This window comes from Gastrolobium bilobum, unplaced genomic scaffold (assembly GCF_033153095.1).
Source record: "Gastrolobium bilobum isolate Gb01-03AN ecotype WA unplaced genomic scaffold, APGP_CSIRO_Gbil_v1 utg13926, whole genome shotgun sequence".
Classification (NCBI taxonomy): domain Eukaryota; kingdom Viridiplantae; phylum Streptophyta; class Magnoliopsida; order Fabales; family Fabaceae; genus Gastrolobium; species Gastrolobium bilobum.
The window spans coordinates 101,027-126,132 of record NW_026895376.1 but is presented as its reverse complement, the minus strand read 5'-3'; the positions used below and the strand labels follow the sequence as shown (position 1 = coordinate 126,132).

Here is a 25,106-nt window from a genome sequence, read left to right as displayed (position 1 = left end):
AAGATTCGACAACGATCTGGTGAGTCCCTCCGATCCTTCCTAGACCGTTTTGATAAAGAGGCCCTACAAGTGCAAGGCTTAGATCCAAAGGTGCAGGTGCACATACTCCTGTCAGGCTTGCGATAGGGAGAGTTCGCATACGAGCTCGCCCGCCATGAAATTACTGACTTGGAAGAAGTCAAGAAGAAAGCCCAAGAATTCATGAGAATTGAGGAATACAAAGGGAGTCGAGTGGATGACTCCCACAATCAAGAAAAAACGGTCAGTAAAGGAAAGGAAAAAACGGTCAGTAAAGGAATACCAAACATCCACCCGTTCCAGTCGCCCTTCAGGGCGAGACACATCAGAACGCAGATCACACAGTGTCCTGCAAACCGAATACAAAGAAGAGCCCAAGAGTAACCAACGGCCGCAACAGCCAACTAGAGAAGCCACAACATACTGCAAATATCACCGCAGCAATGGCCACAACACGGAGGAATGCAGGCGCCTCAAGGATGAGATTGATGAACTCATCAAGGGCAGTACTCAAAGGCGTGGAGGTGATAGTGCCCGTCCTGCCGGAAATAGAAGGCGACACCGTGATCGTAGCAAGTCGCCAGAAAGGAGGAGGACCAATCAGCCCAACGCTCGATCCCACCGCGAACGAGATAGCAGAGAAAACTCGCCACAAAGAACCAGAGCCCAAGCAAGCCCCAGCCGTGGAGGAAGGCGCAGGGAAGAAGAAGAAGACTCAGCTGTCATCAAACATTGAGTGATTAACATGATCTCTGGTGGATTGAGCGGAGGGGGAAAAACGTCGAACGCCAGAAAGAAACACTTGAAACAATGCTTGGCGGTTGCAGGCAATGTGATCAGCAAAGTAAAAGACGATTGTGGTCCAGCCAGGCCTAAAATCGTTTGGGATAGTAGCGATTTGGGCGACGTTCTCCCAGGACATGACGACCCACTCGTCATTCAAGCAATAATCGCCAACTTTGGCATTAATCGTGTATTTGTTGATCACGGCAGTTCTGCTGATATCTTGTTCTTACCATGTTTTAAGGCGTTAGGATTTACGGTTAATGATTTAACTCCTGTCACAGGTGAACTCTCAGGATTCAATGCTACCACCACCAAGCCACTGGGAGTGATAAACTTACGTCTCTCCCTTGGAACACCGCCAACTTCGCGGTCTGCAGACATCCAGTTCCTGGTGCTTGACACGCCATCAGCTTATAACGCCATTCTCGGCAGAAGGATGTTCGCCGCCTTTGAGGCAAGTGTCTCACACCCTCATTTGGCGATGAAGTTCATAGCCAGAGATAATAAAGTCGCGACAGTGCGAGGAGATCAAATAGTAGCCCGGAGCTACTACAACATATCCTTGAGACCAATGATCAAGGTTACCTTCAAAGATGAGATGGCACCCCAACAGAAGACAACCCCACCAGCAGAAGGAAGTCCTGGCGAGATGGGGAAAGAACACAGCCAATGCTTCTTAGTGGAATTCGACGCCAGGGACGATCCTAAAGTGGAACACGCCAGACCCACGCCAGATGGAGCGTTGGAACACGTTGTGTTAGGCGATGCGAATCACCAGACTACAACAATTGGGGCGACCATTGATCCCGAAGTGAAAGGCATGTTGATCCAGCTGTTAAAAGATAACAAAGATTTGTTTGCTTGGAAACCGTCAGATATGCCAGGTATTGACCCAGAAGTATGCTGCCACCGTTTGTCGGTGGATCCTAAAGCAAAGCCAGTTTCACAGAAGAAGAGGAAGTTTGGTTTCGATCGCCAGAAGGTCATTGATGAGGAAGTTAAGAGACTCCACGACGCCGGGTTCATCAGGGAAATCAAGTACACAACTTGGTTGTCCAATCCAGTATTGGTAAAAAGGCCGAATGGCGCGTGGAGAATGTGTGTTGACTACACTGACCTCAACAAGGTCTGCCCCAAGGATGCCTATCCTTTCCCCAACATCGATCAGTTGGTCGATAACGCATCAGGTTTCAAAATGTTATCTTTCATGGATGCATACTCTGGCTATAATCAAATCCCGTTACTGGAGGAAGACCAAGACAAAACGGCGTTCATCACCCAGAACGCCAACTACTGTTATACGATGATGCCTTTCGGATTGAAGAACGCTGGGGCCACGTATCAAAGGATGATGAACGAAGTGTTCAGAGACCTGATCGGTAATTGCATAGAAGTCTATATTGATGATATGATCGCCAAATCAAGAATGCCAGAACAACACTTGTCAGACCTCCAAGGCGTGTTCGAAAGATTGAGGAAGTATAACATGCGCCTTAACCCCAGCAAGTGCGCTTTCAGCGTTCCCGCTGGCAAATTCCTAGGCTTCATGCTTACGGAACGAGGCATAGAGGTCAACCCTGACAAATGCAAGGCAGTCATTGAAATGCGAAGCCCGCAAACAATCAAAGAGGTTCAATAACTGACTGGAAGGTTAGTAGCTCTCACCCGATTTCTGGCAAATTCGGCACATAAGTCTCTTCCCCTTTTTAGCTTGCTTAAAAAAGGGACCACCTTCCGGTGGTCGGAAGAATGTGAGAAAGCCTTCCAAGAGTTCAAAAGGGCTCTCTCTTGCCCACCAATACTCGCCAAACCAGACCATGGAGAGATGTTGCATTTGTACCTCGCCGTAGGTACCGAGGCGATCAGTGCAGCCCTAGTCAAAGAATCGAAAGAAGGACAAAAGCCTGTCTACTTTATCAGCAAAGTTTTACAAGGAGCTGAGCTTAGGTACCAACAAGTTGAGAAGGTTGCATTGACACTTATCTTTACCGCAAGGCGATTGAGACCCTATTTCCAATGCCATCTAATCACTGTCAGGATCAATCAGCCAATCCGTCAAGTTTTGCATAAGGCCAACTTGGCCGGAAGAATGATGTCCTGGGCGATAGAGTTGTCAGAGTACCAAATTGCCTACGAACCAAGAATCGCCATTAAGGCTCAAGCCCTTGCAGATTTCATCGTCGAAATGACGCAAAGCCCCCTTCCTGAGAATCAGACAGCAGAAATGCCTTCATCTGGGATATGGAAACTATATGTCGACGGCTCGTCAAACACCAAAGGATCAGGTGCAGGGATGATAGTAGAAAATCCAGAAGGCGTGGCCGTCAAACATTCCTTGTCTTTTGAATTCAACGCCACTAATAACCAGGCAGAATATGAGGCCATGATAGCTGGCTTGCTCCAAGCAAAAGAAATGGGAGCCCGACGTCTCAAAGTCTTCAGTGACTCCCAGTTGGTAACCTTTCAAATCTCCGGCGAGTACCAAACCAAAGGACCATTGATGTGCAGATATCTAAAAAAGGTTAAAGAACTAATTGAAAGTTTCGAAGGCGTTGAGGTGGAGCATATCAGGCGTGCTGAAAATACTCGGGCAGATATTCTCGCCAAGTTGGCGAGTACCAAAAGCCCAGGTAACAACCGATCAGTAATCCAGCATAACATGCCAAGCCCATGCATCGTCATGAGCATCTCAAATTCGGCCTAAGAGGTCGCCGAAGAAACCTGGACAACACCCATTGTCAACTACTTGGCTGAAGGGGTCCTAACCCATGATCGAAAAGAAGCTCAAAAAATAGTGCGACGAAGCGCACATTTTTGCCTAGTACAAGGACGGTTATACAAGCGTGGGCTCTCAACCCCACTCCTGAAATGTTTGAATCCTAGTGACGTTCAATACGTGATTGAAGAAATCCATGAAGGAATCAACGGCCACCACATGGGCGGTCACTCGCTAGTAAAGAAAGCATTGAGAGCGGGGTTTTACTGGCCGACCATGGAGCGAGACGCCCATGAGCACGTTAAGAAGTGCGAAAAGTGCCAGAAGTTTGCTGATATACACAAAGCACCACCTGAAGAGTTGACGTCAATCACCTCGCTATGGCCTTTCTACAAATGGGGAATTGACATTCTGGGCCCTTTCCCTATAGCGGCTGGCCGAGTCCAATGGTTGATTGTCGCCATAGACTACTTTACCAAATGGGTAGAGGCGGAACCTTTAGCTACAATTACGTTCCAAAAAGCAACGAGGTTCTTCTGGAGAAGCATCGTCTACCGATTCGGCATTCCCGGAGAAGTCATCACAGATAATGGTACTCAATTCACCGACGCCAAATTCCGCGAGCTGATGAGCAGTCTACAGATCCGACATCATTTTGCCACAGTTGAACACTCTCAATCCAACGGCTTGGTGGAGTCGGCTAACAAAATGTTAGGGAAAGGAATCAAGAAGAAGTTGGAAGGGAACAAAGGAGCATGGTTAGACAACCTTGACAACGTCCTATGGGGATACAGGACAACCGCCCAGTCTTCCACTAGAGAAACGCCTTTCAGGCTGACTTACGGCACGAAAGCGCCATGATTCCTATAGAGATCGGTGAACCCTCATGGCGACGAGAACACGTGACCGAGGTCGCCAACACCCAAAATTTAAAAGAAGCATTGGACCTGCTGGACGAACTAAGAGGATATGCCACTCAATCCGATCGCCAGACGAAAGAAAGATCAGCCACTTGTTACAACAAGAAGGTCATTCCTCGAAGTTTTGAAGAAAAAGATCTAGTTCTTAGAAGAGCAAACGTTGGAAACAAGAACGCCTGAGAAGGAAAGCTCGCCCCAAATTGGGAAGGGCCCTATCAGATAACAAACAAACTGGGAAAATGAGCTTACTCCCTCGAGACACTGGAGGGGAAAGCGATCCCAAGGGCGTGGAACGCGGACAAGCTCAAAAAGTATTATAGTTAAAACGACATGTAATATTGTCTGCACTCTTTTCCTTCCCTACGTTTTTGTTCCAATGGGTTTTACGGGGAAAGGTTTTTAACGAGGCAGGTTTGCAAGTTTTCAATAAATAACAACGCCAGTTCACAAATTCTATGTCAAAGCAAAAACGCCCAACTAACGGGATGGTTCTCACCCCCCGCCACGGTTGGACTGGGATGGTTCTCACCCCCAGCCAACGCCCAACTAACGGGATGGTTCTCACCCCCGCCACGGTTGGACTGGGATGGTTCTCACCCCCAGTCAACGCCCAACTAACGGGATGGTTCTCACCCCCGCCATAGTTGGACTGGGATGGTTCTCACCCCCAGCCAACGCCCAACTAACGGGATGGTTCTCACCCCCAGACAACGCCCAACTAACGAGATGGTTCTCACCCCCGCCATAGTTGGACTGTGATGGTTCTCACCCCCAGCCAATGCCCACTTAACTAGAGGAAATATAAATGATTAAGAAGTCAAATCAAAAGCACGAAAGGAGAGGAAATTCATTAATATTTTTAATGGCAAGAGTACAAGCCCGCGGTTGACATACCAACCACAGCAAAAAAGCAGAGAAATAGCAATGTTACTAAGCCTATGTATTGGTCGTGACCATCTCAGCATCTTGCGCCTGATCAGTCACGTCCTTCTCAACTGCCTGTGTACCCACCACCTGAGCTGGAGCGTCCACCGCGTGCTCTGACCCAACCGAGCCAGTAACACCACCTCCACTCGCCATACCAGGGTCAATCAAGGTCTCGCTGATAAGCTCGATTAGCATGCCACGCCCAGCATCCTCCTCCTCGTGATCATCATCACTACCAGCATCAGTGGTTGGAAGCATTCCTCGCGCGCCTTCGTCGTCATCAGTCTCCGGCGCCACCTCGACCACCCTGATGGCGTCACCCCCAAGGCGCTCAATAATCTTGCCATCCTCCACCTCATAATCGGGAGTGAAACCGGTCAAATCGGCGTCAGGGTACCTGACAGAAACCTGCTGAAGGGCGTTCTTAAAAGAATGGTACATCAAGTTAGCTAGAGCCTCCTCAAGTTTTTCCACCTGCCCTGTGGCTTTCTTGAAGTCCTCATCTTTGGCATGGAGGCTCCCCTGCGCAGCAAACAGGTTGGCAGACAATTGATCCCTCTCAGTTTGGAGAACCTCCTTCTCTTTCTTGATGGCTTCCAGTGACTTACTCAAGTCATCCTTCTCGTCAGACAATCGCTTGACCGCTCCATCCGCCTCCTTCAGCCGTCCAGACAACGACTTGATGGAAGCTTTCTTGTCAGCAATCTCTTTGCCGAGGCGCCCAACCTTAGCAGTGAAAGAAAATGGCCTTGAAGGTCATAGGCATGTGAGGATGAAAACAAAATTTTCAAAGAAGAATTACACATACCATATCAAGAAACATGTTTTAGGACATAGATGTTACCTTGTTTGCTTTCCAAAACTTGAAGATGATCAAGGTGAGGCTTGAAGATACAAGCCCTCTAATGTTGATCCACACCACCCTTTGTCAAGACGGAAGAACTCTTCTTCAAGGCCACCAACGAACACCAAGGGAGGCAAGCTAGGCGTCCCTAAGGGAGAGGTAGGAGGCAATGTTTCAAGGTGTTTAATTGAGTGAATTTTCAGCAAGAAAAAACACAAAAGTGGCGCATGGAATTCACTTAGAAAGTGCTAGGTAATTTTCAAAACTCTATTAAGAAAAACCTCACAAAAGGATGACCAAAGGACATGAGAGAATGAGTGAATAAAAATCTGATTTCTTCACCTCAAAAATCAGCCCTATGTAGCGCACACTAGGAGAGGAATGAGTGGAGTTGTTGCAAATCAAATCTTACCAACAACCTCCTATCATATCCTCATGATATCAAGTGCATATCTCAACAAAAGTCTGACTTAACAACCATCATATGGCCAGCCATATGGTGCGCCCCATTTAGCCTCAAAACAGTCAAGATACATTGAGCAGTTGCATTCAAACTTGAGCCAACTCACTCACTTATTCTCTCAACAAACCAAATCTGATTGGAGCTCATTTGGTTGATCCTATGACCATCACAAGTCCCCAAAATCAGCGCCCCAAATCAGCCTTAGATGATGCCCAAAGATCTCCTCTTGATACTTGGGATTTGTTCCAACAAGATCTTATCTTTTCCTTTTGTTATGAAACAACTTTTCATAGCCAATTCAAATTCAAATTCAAACATTTAAATTCAAACGTTCAAACATTTAAATTCAAAATTAAAATTCTAAATTTAAATTTAAATTCAAAATTCAAAATTCAAATTCAAATTTGAAATTTCAAATTCAAAATTAAAATTCAAAATTCAAAATTAAAATTCAAAATTCAAATTTCAAATTCAAAATTCAAAATTTAAATATTTGATAATTAATTTAACTAATTAAATTAATTAGTAATGTCTTGGATCATCAAGCCCATTACATGATCCATGCGCTCTTTTCCCTTTCGGTGGGCTTCCAAACTTCTTCTTGGGCTAACAATCATTATTAGGCACAATACCTTTAATGCTATATTATCATGACAATAAGGTGTTAGTGTGTGACCCATTAGGCCGCTGACATAAATGGGCTTGGGCCCAACAAGCCCACAACCCATCTAATGACAACACAGAGCACTAGCAATGTTTTGTTGCCCCAGAGCTAATTAGGTTAATGACATTGTAACACCCCGTTCTAGAACCGGTTTGTTAACATTGCATTATGATATTAAGCGCAGTTACAATCACATGGGTTCAATAAAAATCCGGTTAAATTTTTCTTTTTAAAACATGCCGAATTTATAATGACCAATTGCGTGACCATAACCATATTACTTTGCGGAATAGTGAGACTAAGCTTAACATCATATTCTCATTTTATTAGACCATGCATCGTTAAATGTCTTCATCTCTTTTATTATTAAACTAATTCTATACTTCCTTTATTATTATAAAAGATGACATACATATAGCAATTGGCTTTCAAATGAAATCCTATACATGGTACAACTACATGTCATGTATAACCCAAAAGAATGCAACATCTTCATGCATCTACTAATCCAAATATGGCCACTTGCCACTGGAGGCTTGTAACACCCCGTATATATCCGATAATGTTATCATACTATCGTATTAAGCAGCGCTTAATAAAAAAATGTGGAATATCTTTTTCTTTTCAATTATGATGTCATTATCATTACCAACTTGCTTATTAATCAATTAATAAAACATCGCCTGTATGCAATTGCAATAAAACAGCTAACTGAAAAATACCTCATAACATAGATAATATAAGTGTGGCTCTAGTCACGGAACTACAACAACGTAGACCGGACCATCTAACAGTTTATACAACTCCAATCTAAAAGTACTAACATAAAGTGTCATGGACAATCCCCATGCTCACTCAAATAAGGCAACACGACCAACATCAGTCTCAACAACCACATAATCATAAATAGCGGAAAACATAAACAGCATCCATATCCAGTCATGGCAGCAATACAACATAATATCATCAACTAAGCTCTGGCCTCCTGCCGCCAGAGGCATCAGTCACCAAACTACCGGAACCTGAAATAAGCATTCCCCAAACGTGGGGTGAGATCTCTAAACAAGAAATCTCAGTAAGACAAGGGGTCCTCAAGGATCTTCCACCCCAAGCTCACTTACATGTGCAATATAAGCTTAAAAGCAGTTCATCAATATCATTTCTAAAACAGTGCAATGCAGCAGATAATCATGCCATGTATGTCAATTCTATTCTACTGGCCAGAGAAATGCAGGATTTATATACGTCTAATACCCACAAATAGTGCAAGACGCTACTTGCATCCACCCCGGATCACCGTCTTGTATGACGCTACATACTCAGGCTTACCGTCAAGATGGAACAAGACATGCATATTAAAAGTCATTACACATAAAGCTCAACAACATTTCAAATATCCAAAGCATGTAACACAACATGCATATAACCATACCCCCATGGGACATGGTGGAACCACAACATGGCTAAATCGAGGACACGAAAGCTTACCTTGTAAGCTACTATCCAAACCAAGAGTCCACACAGCTCAAGGCCCACAAACAGCACAATCACAATCTGCCCATACCATAATTACTCATCAATAATCATAGCTCAGATTACATTAAGTGATTAAGTCTTTCTTACTCATTTTAACTCATTACATGTTGTTTCTGCAGGAAGTATTCGAATACTCCACGAGTAGTATTCGAATACTCCAGCTCTCCAGAAAGTATTCGATTACTTTCACTTAAGTATTCGAATACTCACCAGTATCCGAATACTTAACCCCCCAGTATCCGAATACCTCAGTATCCGAATACTAAACTTTACTGTATTCGAATACTTTCCAGTATTTGAATACTTCTTCAAAGGTAACCGAATACTTTTCTTCCCAGAAAAGTATTCCAATACTCCAGCAAGAGTATTCGACTACCTGATGAACAAGTATTCGAATACTACACGAAAAGTATTCGAATACTTCTTCAACAGAATGCAGAAATTCGAGCCCACTTCTGCATAATCCCAAATTTAAGGGTCCAAACGCGATTGGGAGTCCAATGACTCCCTAAAAAGATATAACCCAACATGTTATGAACCCAGAAACACATTCTTTTACTCAAATGGTTAAAGTTCCTCTTTTTAATAGATTAAACAAGCTTTAGGCCTCAAAATGATACTTAGGTGATCATGGCTCGCCTCAAGAGCTCAAAACTTCGAAAATGAAGCAGAAAGGAAGCCTCTAATGCAACTCCAAGGTTCTGACTTCACAAGGCTACGAAAATACACTTCAAGCTAGACCCTTTGTGCCAAAAGGTGGCTTCTTGAAGCTCAAGAAGCCAAGAACAAGGTCACACAACCCCAAACCCAAGAAGACAGCCCCAAAGTCAGCAATTTCACCTCACCACAGAGGCCACAAACTCAGAATAACACACTCCACACCCTCCCAAGGCCAACACTCACAAGCTACAAGTGTTCAAGGTGTAAAGCCTCTCATAAAAATGGTGTCTTGAAGGATTTTTGTGAAGAAAACTCAATGGAACAGTGAAAAGGGAGAGGAGGCAGCAGCCACACACACAACCCACGCATAGAATGGCTGAGTATCAGCCTAGGGTTGTGTGCAAGTGACTATATAGTCCACTTAACACTAACCACACAGTATTAGCTTTAATTGCTACGCTTAGCATTTTAATCCCAAACTTTGGATTCTTAACCTACTCAATTTTACAAGAATTTTCATATTTTTATTATATTTTTCCGAGCACCTTTCCGGTACGCGCTTTTCAAAGCCAGTACCGGTTTCTAGCACCAGTTCTCATTATTTGGACTTGAAACTCGTTTTACAAGTCCTACATATTATTCTAGTAATTATCAGGCACTTATTATAATTTTTCGGGATACTTTTTCGGTACACATTTATACCGACTAGCAGAACCGGTATCTGCACTTTTCTTTCGAAAAGCGACTTTCAGCATTCGTATTCACTTACTATAATCATTAAAGCCTCATAATAATTATTAGGGTCAATTATGGAATCATTTCCTATTTTCTCATAATTTATTAATTAAATTCCTTAATTAACGGTGCGGGTTCTTACAAGGCTCCTGCAGCATCCTTACCTAAAAGGGGGTCCCCACAACACGGGGTGAGATATACGAATATATTACAGTAAACCAGGGGTCCTTGGAGCATCTCTCCACCCCATAGTTCAATAACAGTGTAATAGCAATAACAATAATAATGCAATACATACATATCTATGCAAAGTGTAAATAACATCTCCAGGAGAAATCCCTCGAGCTCTCAAGCTGTCCTAAGGATACTCAGATGCAAATAGTCCTACTGGCCAGCTAAACTACTATGTATGATTTACGCATCGTCATGCAACATACCAACATAGGGAACCACCATCTTATGCCACACCAAATGCATACAAATACGTATAACAAAGCATTAAACTATTTTATTGCATTTATATACACAATCACAACCTCTACCGATTCAGGGCTTGGTGGAACAGTCAAGGGAATTACACCCAAGGTCCGAAGGCTTACCTCAAAGCTTCAGTCAACCTTTGTTCTTCACCAACAGGTCCAGCAACCAATAAACTTTGGTTTCAAACTATAGCTTACAAGGTACACACCTACACCAAGGTGCCATAGCATCAATCATGCAATCCAATGAATATTTACATATATCCATTAATACCACAACAACTCTACATTATAACTTAGCATGAGCTTACCTATTCCAAGGAGCTAATCAAGCTCCATTGCTTGCTCCAACGGTTGGTCAATTAAGGTTGGTCCAATTGCCTTAATCCTAGACAACACAAGGATACAATCAATAACCAACCAAGCAATGGTTCAACAATGCAAGAATTTCCACAATTCCAAGCATGACATTTTTGCAATTCTCAAAGTATTAATCAATGACTACCTAAACTCATTTTCACCGATTAAATGCCATTACTAACATCTTTCATAACATACATTAAGCTCCATTCTTCCTAGAACGTAGCTAATTTACTCACACTATCACAAACCCAAAACACTATTCATCTAAACCCTAACTCATGCAAAATCAAGGGATTTTGTGTGAAAGAGAGTGGAACTTACCACCAATGATCACACAACAATGCAATGAGCGTTCCTCAAGCTTCTATGGAGGTAGAAGCCAACATATCTCTCAACTTTCCATATGGGTCGAAACTTTGGGGAAAGAAATCCCACACCACAATACTCCCCACTAAGAACCAAGCTAGGATTATGAATGAGAGCGAGATTCTAAGTGATTTAGGCTTTTGAATCAAGGAAAATGGTTGACAATCACTCACCCAAGGTTTTCTCCTCCCACTTCTCTTCCCTTTCTCTTTTTCTTCTTCTTCTTCTCTTCTTTCTTCTCTTTCTGGCTTGACGGGAAATGGGGGGGGTTGGGTTCTTTTAATAGGTTAGTCACTTAACATAGTTAAGTGGAAATCAAGTGGGTACGGGTCCATCTATCTATTCAACTCCATTAATTACCAAACTTTACCCAAAAGTCTGGAATATTTTTCTAGAAATATTTTCACTTTTATTTTTATATTTTGGGTACTTTTGCCTGCACCCATTAATACCCCTTAATTTTCACCGAGTACACTTTTTACCTCCAAAGTGACTCCAATTCATTTAATTAAGTCTTATACTTAATTTTACCCACTAATACATACTTAATTATTTAATTACATGTAATTTACTAATTAATTAGGCTAGGGCTATTATAGACATAATCATCATATTACACATATTTGGTTGCCGTATCATATGTATTTCCTTTCGTCTCGGTTACCTTCCTCATTAAACCTAGGGTAAGGAAACGTATCAACCCTTGCAGTTTAGGGTAAGCTTTATTCGAAATAGGGAATCTTCAATTTACTGACTCTAATAGCAGATCATCTCATGACCTCTTTTACTATGCATAGATTCCCGAGTCCTTGTAAATGTCATCCTGATTTCTCCGGTTTACAGATAACCTAATCTCTCACAGAGATTTGACGAATTCCTTCAGCTTATCACCCTAGCCTTGTGCTCTTTCAGGACAAGCCCAACAGTGTACCTATGAGTCTCCATGTTTCAGTCAGACGAGGTATACAGTCAAAGCGTGCCTTCTAGAACACAGTCTAGGTAATAACTTATGGTCTAAGGAAAGACATACCCAAATATAAAGAGACTACTCTAATGATACTCTCTGTGAGATTTCCTCATAGAGTCTCTTTGTGGGTCTGTTCAGTGCGAGCTATACCCTTATAGGCCCACCCACGACTTCAGCTAAGACATATCCATATCTGTAGCAAATGAGGTCTTTACCTTGTATCCAAATACAAGTAGATAAGTCGTGCTAGCCTTACCCGAGATCATTGATCCCCATTCTCAGTGTCTCTAGACTAGGAACATAGAATTAGGAATAAACGTGCAGTATCCTTGAATCCTCATAATCATGATCTCATCACAGATATTCAAGAAATACATGTTCTATTCCAAGGGATTTATCCAGTTTATTCGTAATATATTAACAATAATATCGAGACAAAATATGAAACAGGATAAAGAGTGCTTATTATTTATTTGTGACAAAAAGGTCCACATCTTATGTCCTTATTTAATCAAAAAGATTGTCTCTAGGACACATATATACTAACAAGCAGTAAGACCATCCACCTGTCGCCCAAACTCATCAAGGGGATCCTCTTGTAAGGAGTATCGTTCATCAACTGCAAGGGTGATTCATAAACTGTTGACGATCAAGGCGCTCAGGCACCACCATCTTAGGACGCCTGATGTTAGGAAATCCATTGACAAGGTCCCTCTCAGACAAGCTAAGGGCCCTGCCAACGGGAATTGCGGCAGGAGGAGGAGGAGAATCTTCAGCCCCAGAGATCACATGGGGTTGATCGCCCTCTCCAACGACCGAAGCATGGTTGACCGCCTGGTCACTCTCACAGGTACTACCACCAAGATGTCCACCCTCTGAAGGTTCGTGGCGTGCTGCCTTAGAAGCTCGAGGCGGTGTCAAACTTGCATCTGCGCCCTGTTTCAAGCCAGACCCCCCAAGGGCAGACGATCCGGATCCCAGCGTCGACTCGCTGGCTGAAGAGTTACCCGCCACACCAGTAGGCTCCTTAATGATAGGGTGATTGGCTCTTCTCTCCAATTCTCCAGCAGGAATGTCAACAGCTGTACGAACTTTCTTCTTCTTGATCGGAATTTCTTTATCCTTTCCCTTGCCCGTATCCTTCCTCTTCGGAGCAGGGTTAGGCTGAGCTTGAGGAGTCACGCCTTGCCGGGCTTTCAGCTTAGCAGCTGCCTCGTGTGCAAGTTTCAGCATTTCCGCCGCCATGCTTCCAACTGCAAACAGTAAAGGAAAAGTTAGTAAAGACCGCCTTTCTGGATTAAGTCAAGCGTTAGTAAAGAAAAAAAAAGATCATCACAGACGCCAAAAACACAGAACGCCACCACACCTCCATGGCACAACACTTGCTTCGAAGGCCACCGGTCAAGACCTTCCTTTACCTTCACAAACCTGTCAACCACTCGTATCTCCTCAGGAGTCAAGCTTCCAAGAGCAAAAGAATACTAACCAGCGGGCGTCTCGTAATGAGTCTTAGTCCAATACAGGGGAAACCGACACTCCCTACTCGCCCGGTCAACAAAAAAAGGAAGCTCTCCCTCGCCCAACACCGGTTCGATCCAGAAAAAAGTGTGTCGCCAGTTCTTATACAAATTGGCATAATGGGGCAAATATTGATCCTAGCACGTTGCCCGCCTTCAACGAAACCCAGCCAAGCTTCTTCTTTGAAGGAGACACTTGGAAGCAATAAAAGAACAACCGTACGGATTATTCCCATCTGATGTATCGGCATATACTCTCAAAGACTCGAACAAACGCCCAAGTGTTTGGATGCAGTTGCGAAGGCGCGACCTGTAAGTGGGATAGTACCCCCATCTCAAACTCTGTTAGCGGAAACCTCACTTTTTAATCTGTGAAGTGAGTCTTATATACCATGAACCGCCATCGAGATTTCACCGTATTACTAGGCGCGTCACAAGCGCGACAATCACTCCTGACCGCGAACGGTTGCCACATAGCCTCATTGGCGCCGTTTTCAGTAATGGTGAAGCTAGGTTTAGATTGGTAGTGGCGACGCAAAATGTCCCGGTCAGCGTAACTTGATGACAAAGTAGCTACCACTGTGTCGACCCAGTTCCTCACCTCGAGACAATCGTCCGACTGAGACATCGCCATAAGTCAAGAAAGTATCTTTAAATCCTACCTGGGAGCGACAAACACACAATTAATCCTCAATACTTCACCAACGCCAAGAAGACCATTGCGAAGGAAAATGAGATTCCATCTCGCCCTATCCCTCACCCCTGTGACTGCCAACACCCTCCTTACCAGCTACTATAAGAAAAAATAACTAACACAAATAACTTACCATCAGAATCAGAAGTTTCTGAAGAGCTTGAAGAGTAAAAATTCGAGTAGCTTAAAGAAGAAGGCCACCAAGCAGGCGGTATTTTATAAAGCCCCAGATCTTCATATATGGCGTCCTACACACCATACTTCACAAGTCGCCCATCTTCCGAGTGAAATCTACCTAGTTGGTTGTCTGTGGACTCGTCATATGTACGGTGATGGAAGGACGGGGAAATATTAGGAATATGGCCCCGTGACGTGCTCAAAGCAACATGGGAGTCAACAGTCGGGTGGGAAGGCTTATAGTAATACTCTATGGGACGATTTTGTGGGAGACGGTTAATAGAGGACAATGGCCGAACAAGTCACCCTGCTCCAAGGGCAGAACGCCGTGAAACGTGGCGGTGAAAACCTTTCCTTTGTCCGCAAGTACGAACAGAAGACCTTGAACCACGACGAGAAGGGCGAGTCCTAACCCCTTCACTGGAACCTCCTGACCGTCGCCTACCAGACCCAGTAGGCCGACGCCTACCAGACCCAGAAGCGGTCTCACCACCTGACACTTGGCCCTCACCACGCGGTCGAGAGCCAGATGCTTCACCCAAATAAGGAAGCACAGGCCTTAAAGCCCATTCAGGCAAGAGACTCCGAATCTCCTCTTCAGAAAAACCCATAAGTTCCGGAATTCTACCATGGGGCAAAGACTCTACCCCAGGGACTAAAGAACGATAGAAGGGAAAGCTGCTGCTTTCCCCACGCTTAGCAAGATATGCCTGCATAGCTGGCCCCACCGTACAGCCTTCGAGTGAGCCAAAGGCTTCATCAAACTCTTCCTCCTTAACCTCAACCCCCAACTCCGGTAAAACCAACCCAGGAACATCCATGATTGTTACCGTGCCCAGAAAAAGAAGAGGAGAAGCTATACAGAAAGAAGCACAAAGGAATATCAAAGGAGAAAGAGTGAGACACTATACCTGAGATAAATGCAGACAGTGAAGAAAGGAAGACCAGCTCGAACGCTATGGCAAAGAGAAAGGAGCACAACGTAATGATAGAAACAGGAAGAGTAGGAGTTAGCGTGAAGAAGGCCCTCAGGAGGGAACAAATCTCCTTTTTATAGAAGGAAGGAGAGCAAGATGGCGTACACGTGTACTGCCTTTTGATATTCCGACCATGAGATGTAGTAACCGTCAGTCGATGGGCGGTTGTGATGAGGGGCTGGATGGTAATTTCAAGGGGATAAGACACCCTTCACGTCGCATTAATGCGTCGTGCCTCGAAACAACGCAGTTACTTGCAATGATGAGGAATCCATCATTATAACTCCTCGAATTCCACTAAACACCCTTCGTGTCAGAAGGGCGAAATACCCAGAGTACCTCTGGAAGAGCGAAAGACAAAACTGTTGCTATTCCCGCAACCAGTCAAGGACGACCAAAATCCCTGAATGGGCGACACCAACCGGAGGACGCCCAATGATTGCGACTTGGCACCAACGCAAGTCTGCTACTATATTTGAGTGGCGACACCACGTTGATATCGCCCAACGATATCGTCTGGACACCAGCTAACAAAGATTACCAATCACGGAGATCGCCGAAAAGGTAACGCCCAAAGACTATAACTTGGCACCAACCTACGCATGCTACCAAGCTGGGGGGCTCCTGATCCGGATGGCCCAAACACTGAAGCGTCCCAGCTGTTCAGGCCCAGTCCTTAGCTCCAACCCGCGTCAGCCCTAAGGGCTAACGTGGACCCTCTCATCCCCCAACGTTGCAGCACGTCCAAGGGATACACCGAAGTGTTCCATCTTGGGACGCTAACCCCCAAAGGCACCTTAAAGGGAAACTACCCCTTTGCCCGGTGCTGACATCGTCAGACGCAGAGGGCGCAGCGCTGCCACAATGGCAGCGCCAGCACGCCTAACACTGCCATCATGGGAGTAAACCCCAAGGAGGGTTGACCCCCTCCTCACCAACCCACACCATTTTTCCTATAAATAGCCCCTAAGGGCACACCTTGAAGGTATCTTATGTATCGTTATATTGCACATTTACTTAGAGTCATATTGTCATCTTTACTTATCCCTTGTTGATTAACTGCTATTACTTGGCACAATACTCCTTAGCTTGGTCTGTACCTGTGCTAAGGGTATCATCCATACAGTGACTCATCCCAAAAAGAACATAATGGGCTTATAGATCCGAAACGTACAATTCTAATTCGAAAGTGTTCCATCTAGGCTATGATGCTAATGCAAGAATGTTTAATAGTGCTGATATAATTTTGAATCCGATTCTTTAGCTGAAAATTATTGCATCGAAGAATTTGTCAAGTTTTGACTTTTGACAAGTAGCATTGGACAATCTTTGTTTTAATATTAAGTTGTTATTATACTCGCAAGCTTAGAAACAAAGTTATTGAAATTTTGGATAGATGAACTTAACTTCGATTATCTACACAATTATTATAATAATTTTTTTGTTTAGTCTTTATGCTTGCTTACCAACAACAACTTCATTTGCACTACGCGAATCACCACTTGCGGTTTAGAATTGCGTGAATAATTGATAAAATAAAATAAAATAAAAATCTCAAAATAAAAACTTTTTTTTCTAAAAATAAATAAATATTGTTACTATTAATTAATGTTATTAATGTCATTATCATTTTGTTTCACTTTTATATCAATTATGTTGATATAATGATTTTATTTATTTTTACCGGTTATTATTTCTCATATTTAATATATTAAATATAGAAAATCATAATCATACAAAGATAAAAATAAATATAAAGTATTAAATATAAAGAAAAAAAAATTGTTAAAAAGTTAAATTATAACTGTTGAATCAATATAATTGATCTAACTGTAAAAGAAATGATAATTACATTAATAATAACACTAGTTGGGAGTAACAATATCCTATCTTCTTCTAAATAAACAATTCACACGTCATGAAGTAATTCATTTAAAGAATCTTATCATTTTTAAGAAAACAAGAGAGTTACTGTCAAAAGATTTTTTAAGAAAAGAAAGAAAAACTGTTTGGAATAGCAAAAACCGAAGCATTTTTTCAGAGTGCCATTCAGTAGCTGAGAACCCACATTCAATTCAAGTTTCAATAGCGCATGACTCACCTGGTCACTCGTTCTCAACTCGCCCGAGTCACGCCGTTCATTCATCCTCGTCCCAAACCTTTACCCAAAACAACAATCCTTCGTTCCCAACCCAAAACCTTCGCCCAAATCTCAACCAAAACCCTCGCCGTCCGCCACCGAACACAGCCTCTCCTTCGGCCGGCGATGGACGCTCAACCGCCGGATTCCGGTGCGCCCGCCGTGGAGGGCGAAGACTTCATTCACATCGAGGATCTGAGGATGGAGAGCTTGTCGGAGAGCATGGTTCGAATCGATGAGCCCTCGGATGCCGCCGCTGCTTCGCTTTCTCCTGAATCCCCGGCGGACTCGGATCGCCGTCCGGCGGTGCTTCCGGATGAGCTCTCCAGAAACGTTCTGGTCCTTTCGTGCGAGTCCACCGCTGACGGCGGCGTTTGTGACGTCTACGTGGTCGGCACCGCTCATGTCTCCGAGGTGTTTCTTCTTTTGATTTTGGATCGCGTTTTGAGTTTGATTGCATTCTACATTCTCACTACTGTCTTCAATCAGAAAAAAAAAATTAATTTTTTTTTAAATTCTTTCTTTTCTTTTTCGCATTCGTTTCAATTGGAATTGTTATTGTGTCGTTGCTTTGCAGAGAATAAATGGCCTTGTTTCTATACTTCTCTTCATTGTATTGGTTGTGATTGTTATAATTATATATGGTGAATTAACAGAGTTAGAGCTTAACATCTATGCTGAACTATGTTGCAGGAATCAAGCAAAGAAGTTCGAGCCATAGTGGATTTTCTGAAACCACAGGTGTTGTTTCCCTTTTGAACTCAGTAACACTTCATTGATGGATAGATCATCCACATGCTTAGCTTCCTGCTTTTAATTTCTCGCTGTCCCTTCACCTTTTAGATTTTTAATGATGAAACCCTATGGCTGACCTTTGTTTGCTGCAGGTTGTCTTCTTAGAATTGTGCTCGAGTCGTATCGCAGTGCTTACCATTCAAAATTATAAGGTTTCCACTCTTTTAGTTTTTTTTTTTTTAAATAATTATTTTATCACTTTGTGTCAGCTTCCCCCCTCCTCCCCTTTTGTACTGTCTTGTTTTAAGAGCATAAGTATGCAAGAAAACATTTTACTGTTAGAGAATATCATCATGGTTCAGGTTTGTATTGGATGAGTTATCAGATTTCTGTATATTTTTATATGGCTTACTGGTGTTTTACTAAAGGGGGGAAATCATCATTTTCGTTTTACATTTTTTTCATATATATTGGCTTATTTACCTTGATGATTTAAACCTTTTACTTATGAGTAGTTTATTTTTCCTATTGCGTAAAGGAGAAAACATTCATCTTTTCTTTCAGCAGGAAAATGATAATTGTAATTATATTTTTTTAAGGGCCTATATGTTATTATTCAAATTTTGCGTCAACTGATTTCATTGGTTCCATCATTACGCTTCTTCCAGGTACCCACTGTGGGAGAAATGATTACGATGTTGAAAAAAAAGCATAACATGTTTGGAGTACTCTATGGCTGGTTCCTTGCCAAGGTATGCTTGTTTGACAATCATATTTATCATCCCTATTAGATTTTGAAATGCTGAAATTTGATTCCTTATTCAAGAATACTGTATTTCTCATTTACCATGCTTTTTCTCCCCTTAAATTTCTGACAGATTGCTAGTAAGCTCGAGGTCTTTCCTGGCTCTGAGTTTCGTGTGGCATATGAAGAGGCAATCAAGTATGGTGGCAGGGTGATACTTGGTGACCGCCCTGTAGAGGTTGGATGAGTTTTTGATTTTAAAGTTTGCTGAATGCTAGGAATAATTGTAGTTCTCTTTTAATTTAAAATATTACTCTATTATAAAGACTCGGTGTAATTGAATCTGTTATTCCCTGAATAGTCTTCAACCTCATTAAGCCATTTGCACTGAAGAATATATCTTACACATTTCTATGGAAGCAAAATTGCTGATATTGCTTATCGATATTGTAATATTGCTAATCCATAATGTAACTTATTATCCTTTATTTAGCATGTCTTGGACTCTTGGTATTCTATAGATGATAAATTCATGTTGTATCATCACTAGAAAGGCTAGTAGTAATATTTAGTGGCTGGACAGGGAATGCTACATCTTTGTCTACACTTCATCGTAAGAATGAGGTGGCCTACTGCATTTGGCTCCCACCATTATGGAGTCTAGGGAGGGTTAGGACTCGTACCGCCATTTCACCAGGCAGCATTCTTGCTGTTGCATGAAGGCTTACCCTCTAAAAACTCCATCCTACATCATAAATAAATATATGGTTTTTTCCCCTCAAGTCCTCAATCTCCTAAATATTCTCACTGGAAAATGTTCAATGCTTACAAGTTTACGCTTAATTCTTTCCCTAAGCATGGGAGAAATGTTGAAATGTACTAAAATATTATAATTCAAGTAATTTTATTTTTAATTTTTTACATTGGAAACCATGTAAATAGTGTTTAAGTTTATTAATTAGAATGGTCTAATTATGGTAATTAGAATAATCATGATCTCAATATTTATTACTTTTTGGTTATATAATCTAGTCTCTATTGTATAGTTCAGACACAGATTTCACCAAATGTCTCTCATTTTCACTTTTCTTAACACTGTATCTAGAGTCTAAAAATAGGCAACCATATTCCATACCTACATGAAAGACCCACTGCCCATTGGTGCCATTTTTTTTTGGAAATCGTATTTCAACTTTGGTTTTCGGTCACCCTAGCCACGTCTTCTTTCTAGCCACCTCGGTTCTCTGTCTAATTGTTGTCTGCCATTTCCGGCCGTCGTCCTCTTTGGCTAGTGACCCTCGGAAATGGAGTGGCGCCTCATCTTGCTCGGCCCATGCTTGGAAAGCTAGTGTCTGACAGACCTTGGACACAACAACACATGCTCCATCTCCGGTCTACCTACTCCTTTCTCTGGTGCCTGCTTAGCAGCATTTGGAGACTTTTTTCAGTCCGCATCAGGTTACATTGTGCTCTCCTAGGCCTCCTCTCGGTTTTGGTGTTTTCCTCCTTGGTTCACTCTTTGGTGGTTCCCATCCATACCTTTTTCTCCGCTCCCCTGTGAGCCCATGCCCACCTCTCCTCAGATCAAGTCATGTCCAGCCTTCTTCTCCATTGCCCAGTGTGAATCGTGGCTGGATCTAGCTCCTCATAGGTCCTAAGGATGTTTTGAAGGCTGAACCCCTTCACCAACTACGTCAGTGTCTCTCTATGCACAAAAAAGTTGTGCGGTACCAATTAGGACACTTGGGTATCTGATATCAAGCTATGGATCAACTTTCAAGAATATGTGGACCACCTCACTACCAACTCGATGCTAGTTCAAAACTGTCCATTTGGGCTTAAATTGGCGCCCAACTTTGGAGCATCATTAAAGCTACTATTCATCTTTCCCTCAAACAGATCCTCCGTGCCCATGTCACCTGCTGGACTTAGGATGAAGTACTCTATACCAACGACACTCAATGTCTCCTCTATGGGATATACCAAAACTTCATGAGTGTCATTGCTCCTTAGAGATTTGATGGTTCTATGTCCGCCTATTAAGGCAAGATTCATACTGCACTACATGATTTTAATGAACTTCTACCCCCAATTGCAACCCCTGCACAGGTTCTTGAACAGTGCAATGCATTTTTCATATTGTTGGCCTTGTATGGTTTACTTGCATATTACTCCAATAGAAGTAATCGAATTTTGGGATTCCTTACTATCACAACTTTGAACGTGTGTGGTCCATTTTGCTGTGTGTTCCAGCTGAACAACCCCCTGCTTTTGTTTCAGTCGATTCCTTTGCCCTTGTATCTTAAAGCGGCAATCATAATTGTTCACACAGATGTAGTCAATCTTGTCCTCAATATGATAACTTCCATTGGCTAGGGCACAACACTGACAAGTGTTGGACTCTTCTCCTTGCTCAGCTAATGTTTCCCAAACAGGTTCCTCTAACACACCAAACCTCGTTGAACCGTCCACTAGTCCTGCCGCAACACCAGCCTCCTCTGCTCACTTCCTTAAGTGATTTCAATAGTGTTTGGCCTCAACCTCCACTACCTTTGTTGTGCTGATCAGTAATTTTTCATTGGTCTCTTTCAATTGCTATCCCTTGGTCTTTGGGTTCTTAATTCTGGTATCATTGGTCATATCTCCGGCAATCAGTCCCTTTTCTCCTCGCTTTATGCATCTGGTTACTTGCCTACTATAACCTTTGCAAATAGTTCCAAAACAGTCCAGGAAGATACTGTCACTCACTGCCAATTCAAATGATCAGTTAGTGTTTGTCTTCATTAAGTCTTTGAGGTGTACTCGAATAAGTTATATATATGTAACAAGTTTGGTGCACATAACTTATATGCTACTACTTGAGGAGGAGTGTTAGAAATCATGTAAATAATGTATAGGATCATTGATTAGAATTGTATATTTAGGTAATTAGGATAACCATGATCTCTTTTATTTATTATTTTTTGGGTGTATAATCTAGTCTCTGTTATGTAGTTTAGACACACAGATTTCACCATATGTTTCTCATTTCCTCTCTGTTAACATTTACTATTTTGTTACATGTGCTTTCAACTTGGTTTCCATTGTGCAGGGATGCTTAAGCAACTTTTTTGTTACTGTATTTTGATTTTGATTGACACAGATTACATTAAGGAGAACATGGAGTAAGATGCCACTTTGGCATAAGATAAAAATTTTGTACTCTTTAATCTTCCAAGCAGTTTTTTTACCCAGCTCTGGTGATCTTAATAAACTGGTAAGCTTGAAAATTCTCATGCGCTGGTGATAAGTGTGGATTGATTGTGTTTGTGCTATGGTTTTGTCTGTATCCTAAATTGGGTTTGCTTTCTTCAGCTGAAGGAAATGGATGACAGCGACATGCTAACTTTTGTTATTCAAGAAATGAGCAAGGAGTTTCCAACTTTAATGGAGACTCTTGTGCACGAACGAGATCAGTAAGTTCTACTGCACTTAATTCAATTTACAGTTTACCTGCTTCGCTTACTCCATAAATGATGATTCAGTTAACATTTGTCGCCCTAGTTATGCTACCATTTAGCAAAAGGGCCCCTGGAGGGTATCCTGGATATGGTTCTGGTCTTGGCTTCTCTCCATATTCTAGCCAACCTCTCAATATCTCAATCCAGATGCCTTGGAGGCTTGGACTTCTTACCCCTTTTTCTTTCCGAGGATAGAATATGGAAATGCCTTTAAATTGACCAAACTGTAGCGTTTTTTTTTGGTTGATATCATCTAGTTAGGCCTTTGGATTAGTGCACTAGAGGATTCCGGGAATTTAAATGAAATAGCTTCTTCACAGATGCAATCGGCAGTATATCGTAATCACAGCATCACGAGGAACAAAACAATGTTGTCCGAGAAAGTGTTCTCATTATCTATGATTGTGGACTGTATATGTTTCGTTATCTTTTGTATGCCTTTCTTCCTTTTGATAACTAGAGTGTTCTTGTAACTTTCATAATCCTACAGTTTCTTCTCCCATCCCATGTCTTGCTAAACTTAGACCTTGCCATTACTTTGAAAAAGACTGTTATGGTTTTAGATGTACTTCGCAAAGTAGCATTTCAGGGTGACTGCACTAGTTCAAATGGACTCTGCTTTGTCTAAAAAAAAAAAATATCATTTCCCGTTAAACCCGACTAGCAAGTGTGTGGTGGAGGAAATCCTTGTACGCAGCCTTACCTTTGCATAAAATTTGTCTACAATTATGTATTTATATTTTGTCTATATATTATAGGTTATTTGACTTATATTGCGTCTATTCAGATACATGTCCTCCACATTATTAAAAGTGGCAAGTGAGAACAGCTCAGTTGTTGCTGTTGTTGGAAAGGGGCATCTACAAGGAATAAAGAAGCATTGGAAGCAACCTGTCGTGGTTGGTGAACATTTAATTATTTCTATTAATATAATTGTGATAAACGCTGTAGATCATCCTGTGTGCGCTTCAAAGCGGATATACTGGAATTTAGAAGTATTTTTAGCACAAAAAACATTACTGAGCTGCACCCATTTTGAAATTCTATTAAGAACCGGATCTTTTTCTTGTTTTGCAATTTTTTTGGTTCCAAAATCATAGTATTATTCTTTTATTATCCATTGTCAGATTTTCTTACCTCAGTTTTCCTTGCTGTTTCTCAGATAAAGGATTTCATGACAGTTCCATCTCCCAAACAGGGTATCTCTGCGCTAAGAATCTTTACATCTGTCGGTGTTGCCGTGGCTGGGGTGGCCATAATATCGGGCATCTATCTTTCATGCAAGAAATGACTTTCCTAGGAGATACTGTCATATACAGGAACGTTGGTATATGAATTGAAATATATAACAGTTGAGTCAAATGCTATTATCATCAACAAAGATGGTGCCTAAGCCAATTAAATTTTCTTACATATCAAAAATTGCAATTTTTTTCCTAAATCTTTCCATGGAGTTTTGTGAAATCTTGTTAATTGTAAAACTAACATCTTGCTCTGTACTCTGACGCGGTTATTTTTTGGAGGATTCCCATGGGGGGTCGAAAATTTTGCAAATATCAGAACTGGTAATGCTATTCTCGTCCCTCGAAGATAATTTGCAAAACCTCTAGTTAAGATGAATTAATTTTATATTTGGTAATGCAAAAATAATTCAACTTTTTTCACCCGAATCTATATTACATCAATCATGTTTTGATGAACGGAAGTTAAGAATTTTATTAGCTCATGCTGTACGTTGTCGCATTGTTATTAAACTAGGCTCAGAATGTGACTGGTTGGAAGGGGAAGACTGATGTGTTGATGCCATGGCTTGGAAGGAGGAAGGTGATGAGCCAATGATAGTTGGGTTCCTCGCCGCACGACCATGGCTCCTGAAAGGCGATGGGCACATAAATTATGACTAATGTGTTGAGGGAATATCCAAATCAAACTGATGTGCTACAACATTATTATATTTACAAATTTTCTGTTTACAAACTTAACTATGTATTACTTTTAGTATATAGTTAAGTTTATTATATTTACAAATTTTTTGTTTGCAAACTTAACTATGTATTACCTTTAGTATATAGGGAAGGTTCTTTTTACATCCGTGTAAAATTAATAAATCTTACACCACTTCTTAGTCGTTAATGGACGGAAATCATCGGTTGGTATTTGTAATTAATTAATGATTA

The 25,106-nt window shown here is 41.9% G+C and overlaps 2 protein-coding genes across 3 annotated transcripts; both read left to right on the top strand.

Annotated features, from left to right (window-relative positions):
• Positions 1–235: 235 nt before the first annotated feature.
• Positions 236–754, top strand: LOC133307962 (uncharacterized). Its single transcript, XM_061508545.1, has one exon. It carries the CDS (start codon positions 236–238, stop codon positions 752–754), a length of 519 nt encoding a protein of 172 aa, XP_061364529.1.
• Positions 755–17,845: 17,091 nt separating this feature from the next.
• Positions 17,846–24,851, top strand: LOC133307967 (uncharacterized). 2 transcript variants are annotated; one of them, XR_009751108.1, is made up of 10 exons: positions 17,846–18,363; positions 18,643–18,690; positions 18,837–18,896; positions 19,353–19,436; positions 19,563–19,667; positions 22,572–22,685; positions 22,784–22,884; positions 23,717–23,828; positions 24,092–24,285; positions 24,688–24,851. XR_009751108.1 is itself a non-coding variant. In XM_061508557.1 (9 exons), the coding sequence occupies exons 1-9, from the start codon at positions 17,902–17,904 to the stop codon at positions 24,218–24,220; spliced, it is 1,215 nt and encodes a 404-aa protein (XP_061364541.1). In that variant the 5' UTR covers positions 17,846–17,901; the 3' UTR covers positions 24,221–24,462. The 2 variants fall into 2 exon arrangements, 1 of the variants encoding a protein (XP_061364541.1); XM_061508557.1 differs by lacking the exon at positions 24,688–24,851 and having other exon boundaries at positions 24,092–24,462.
• The last annotated feature ends 255 nt before the right edge of the window (positions 24,852–25,106 follow it).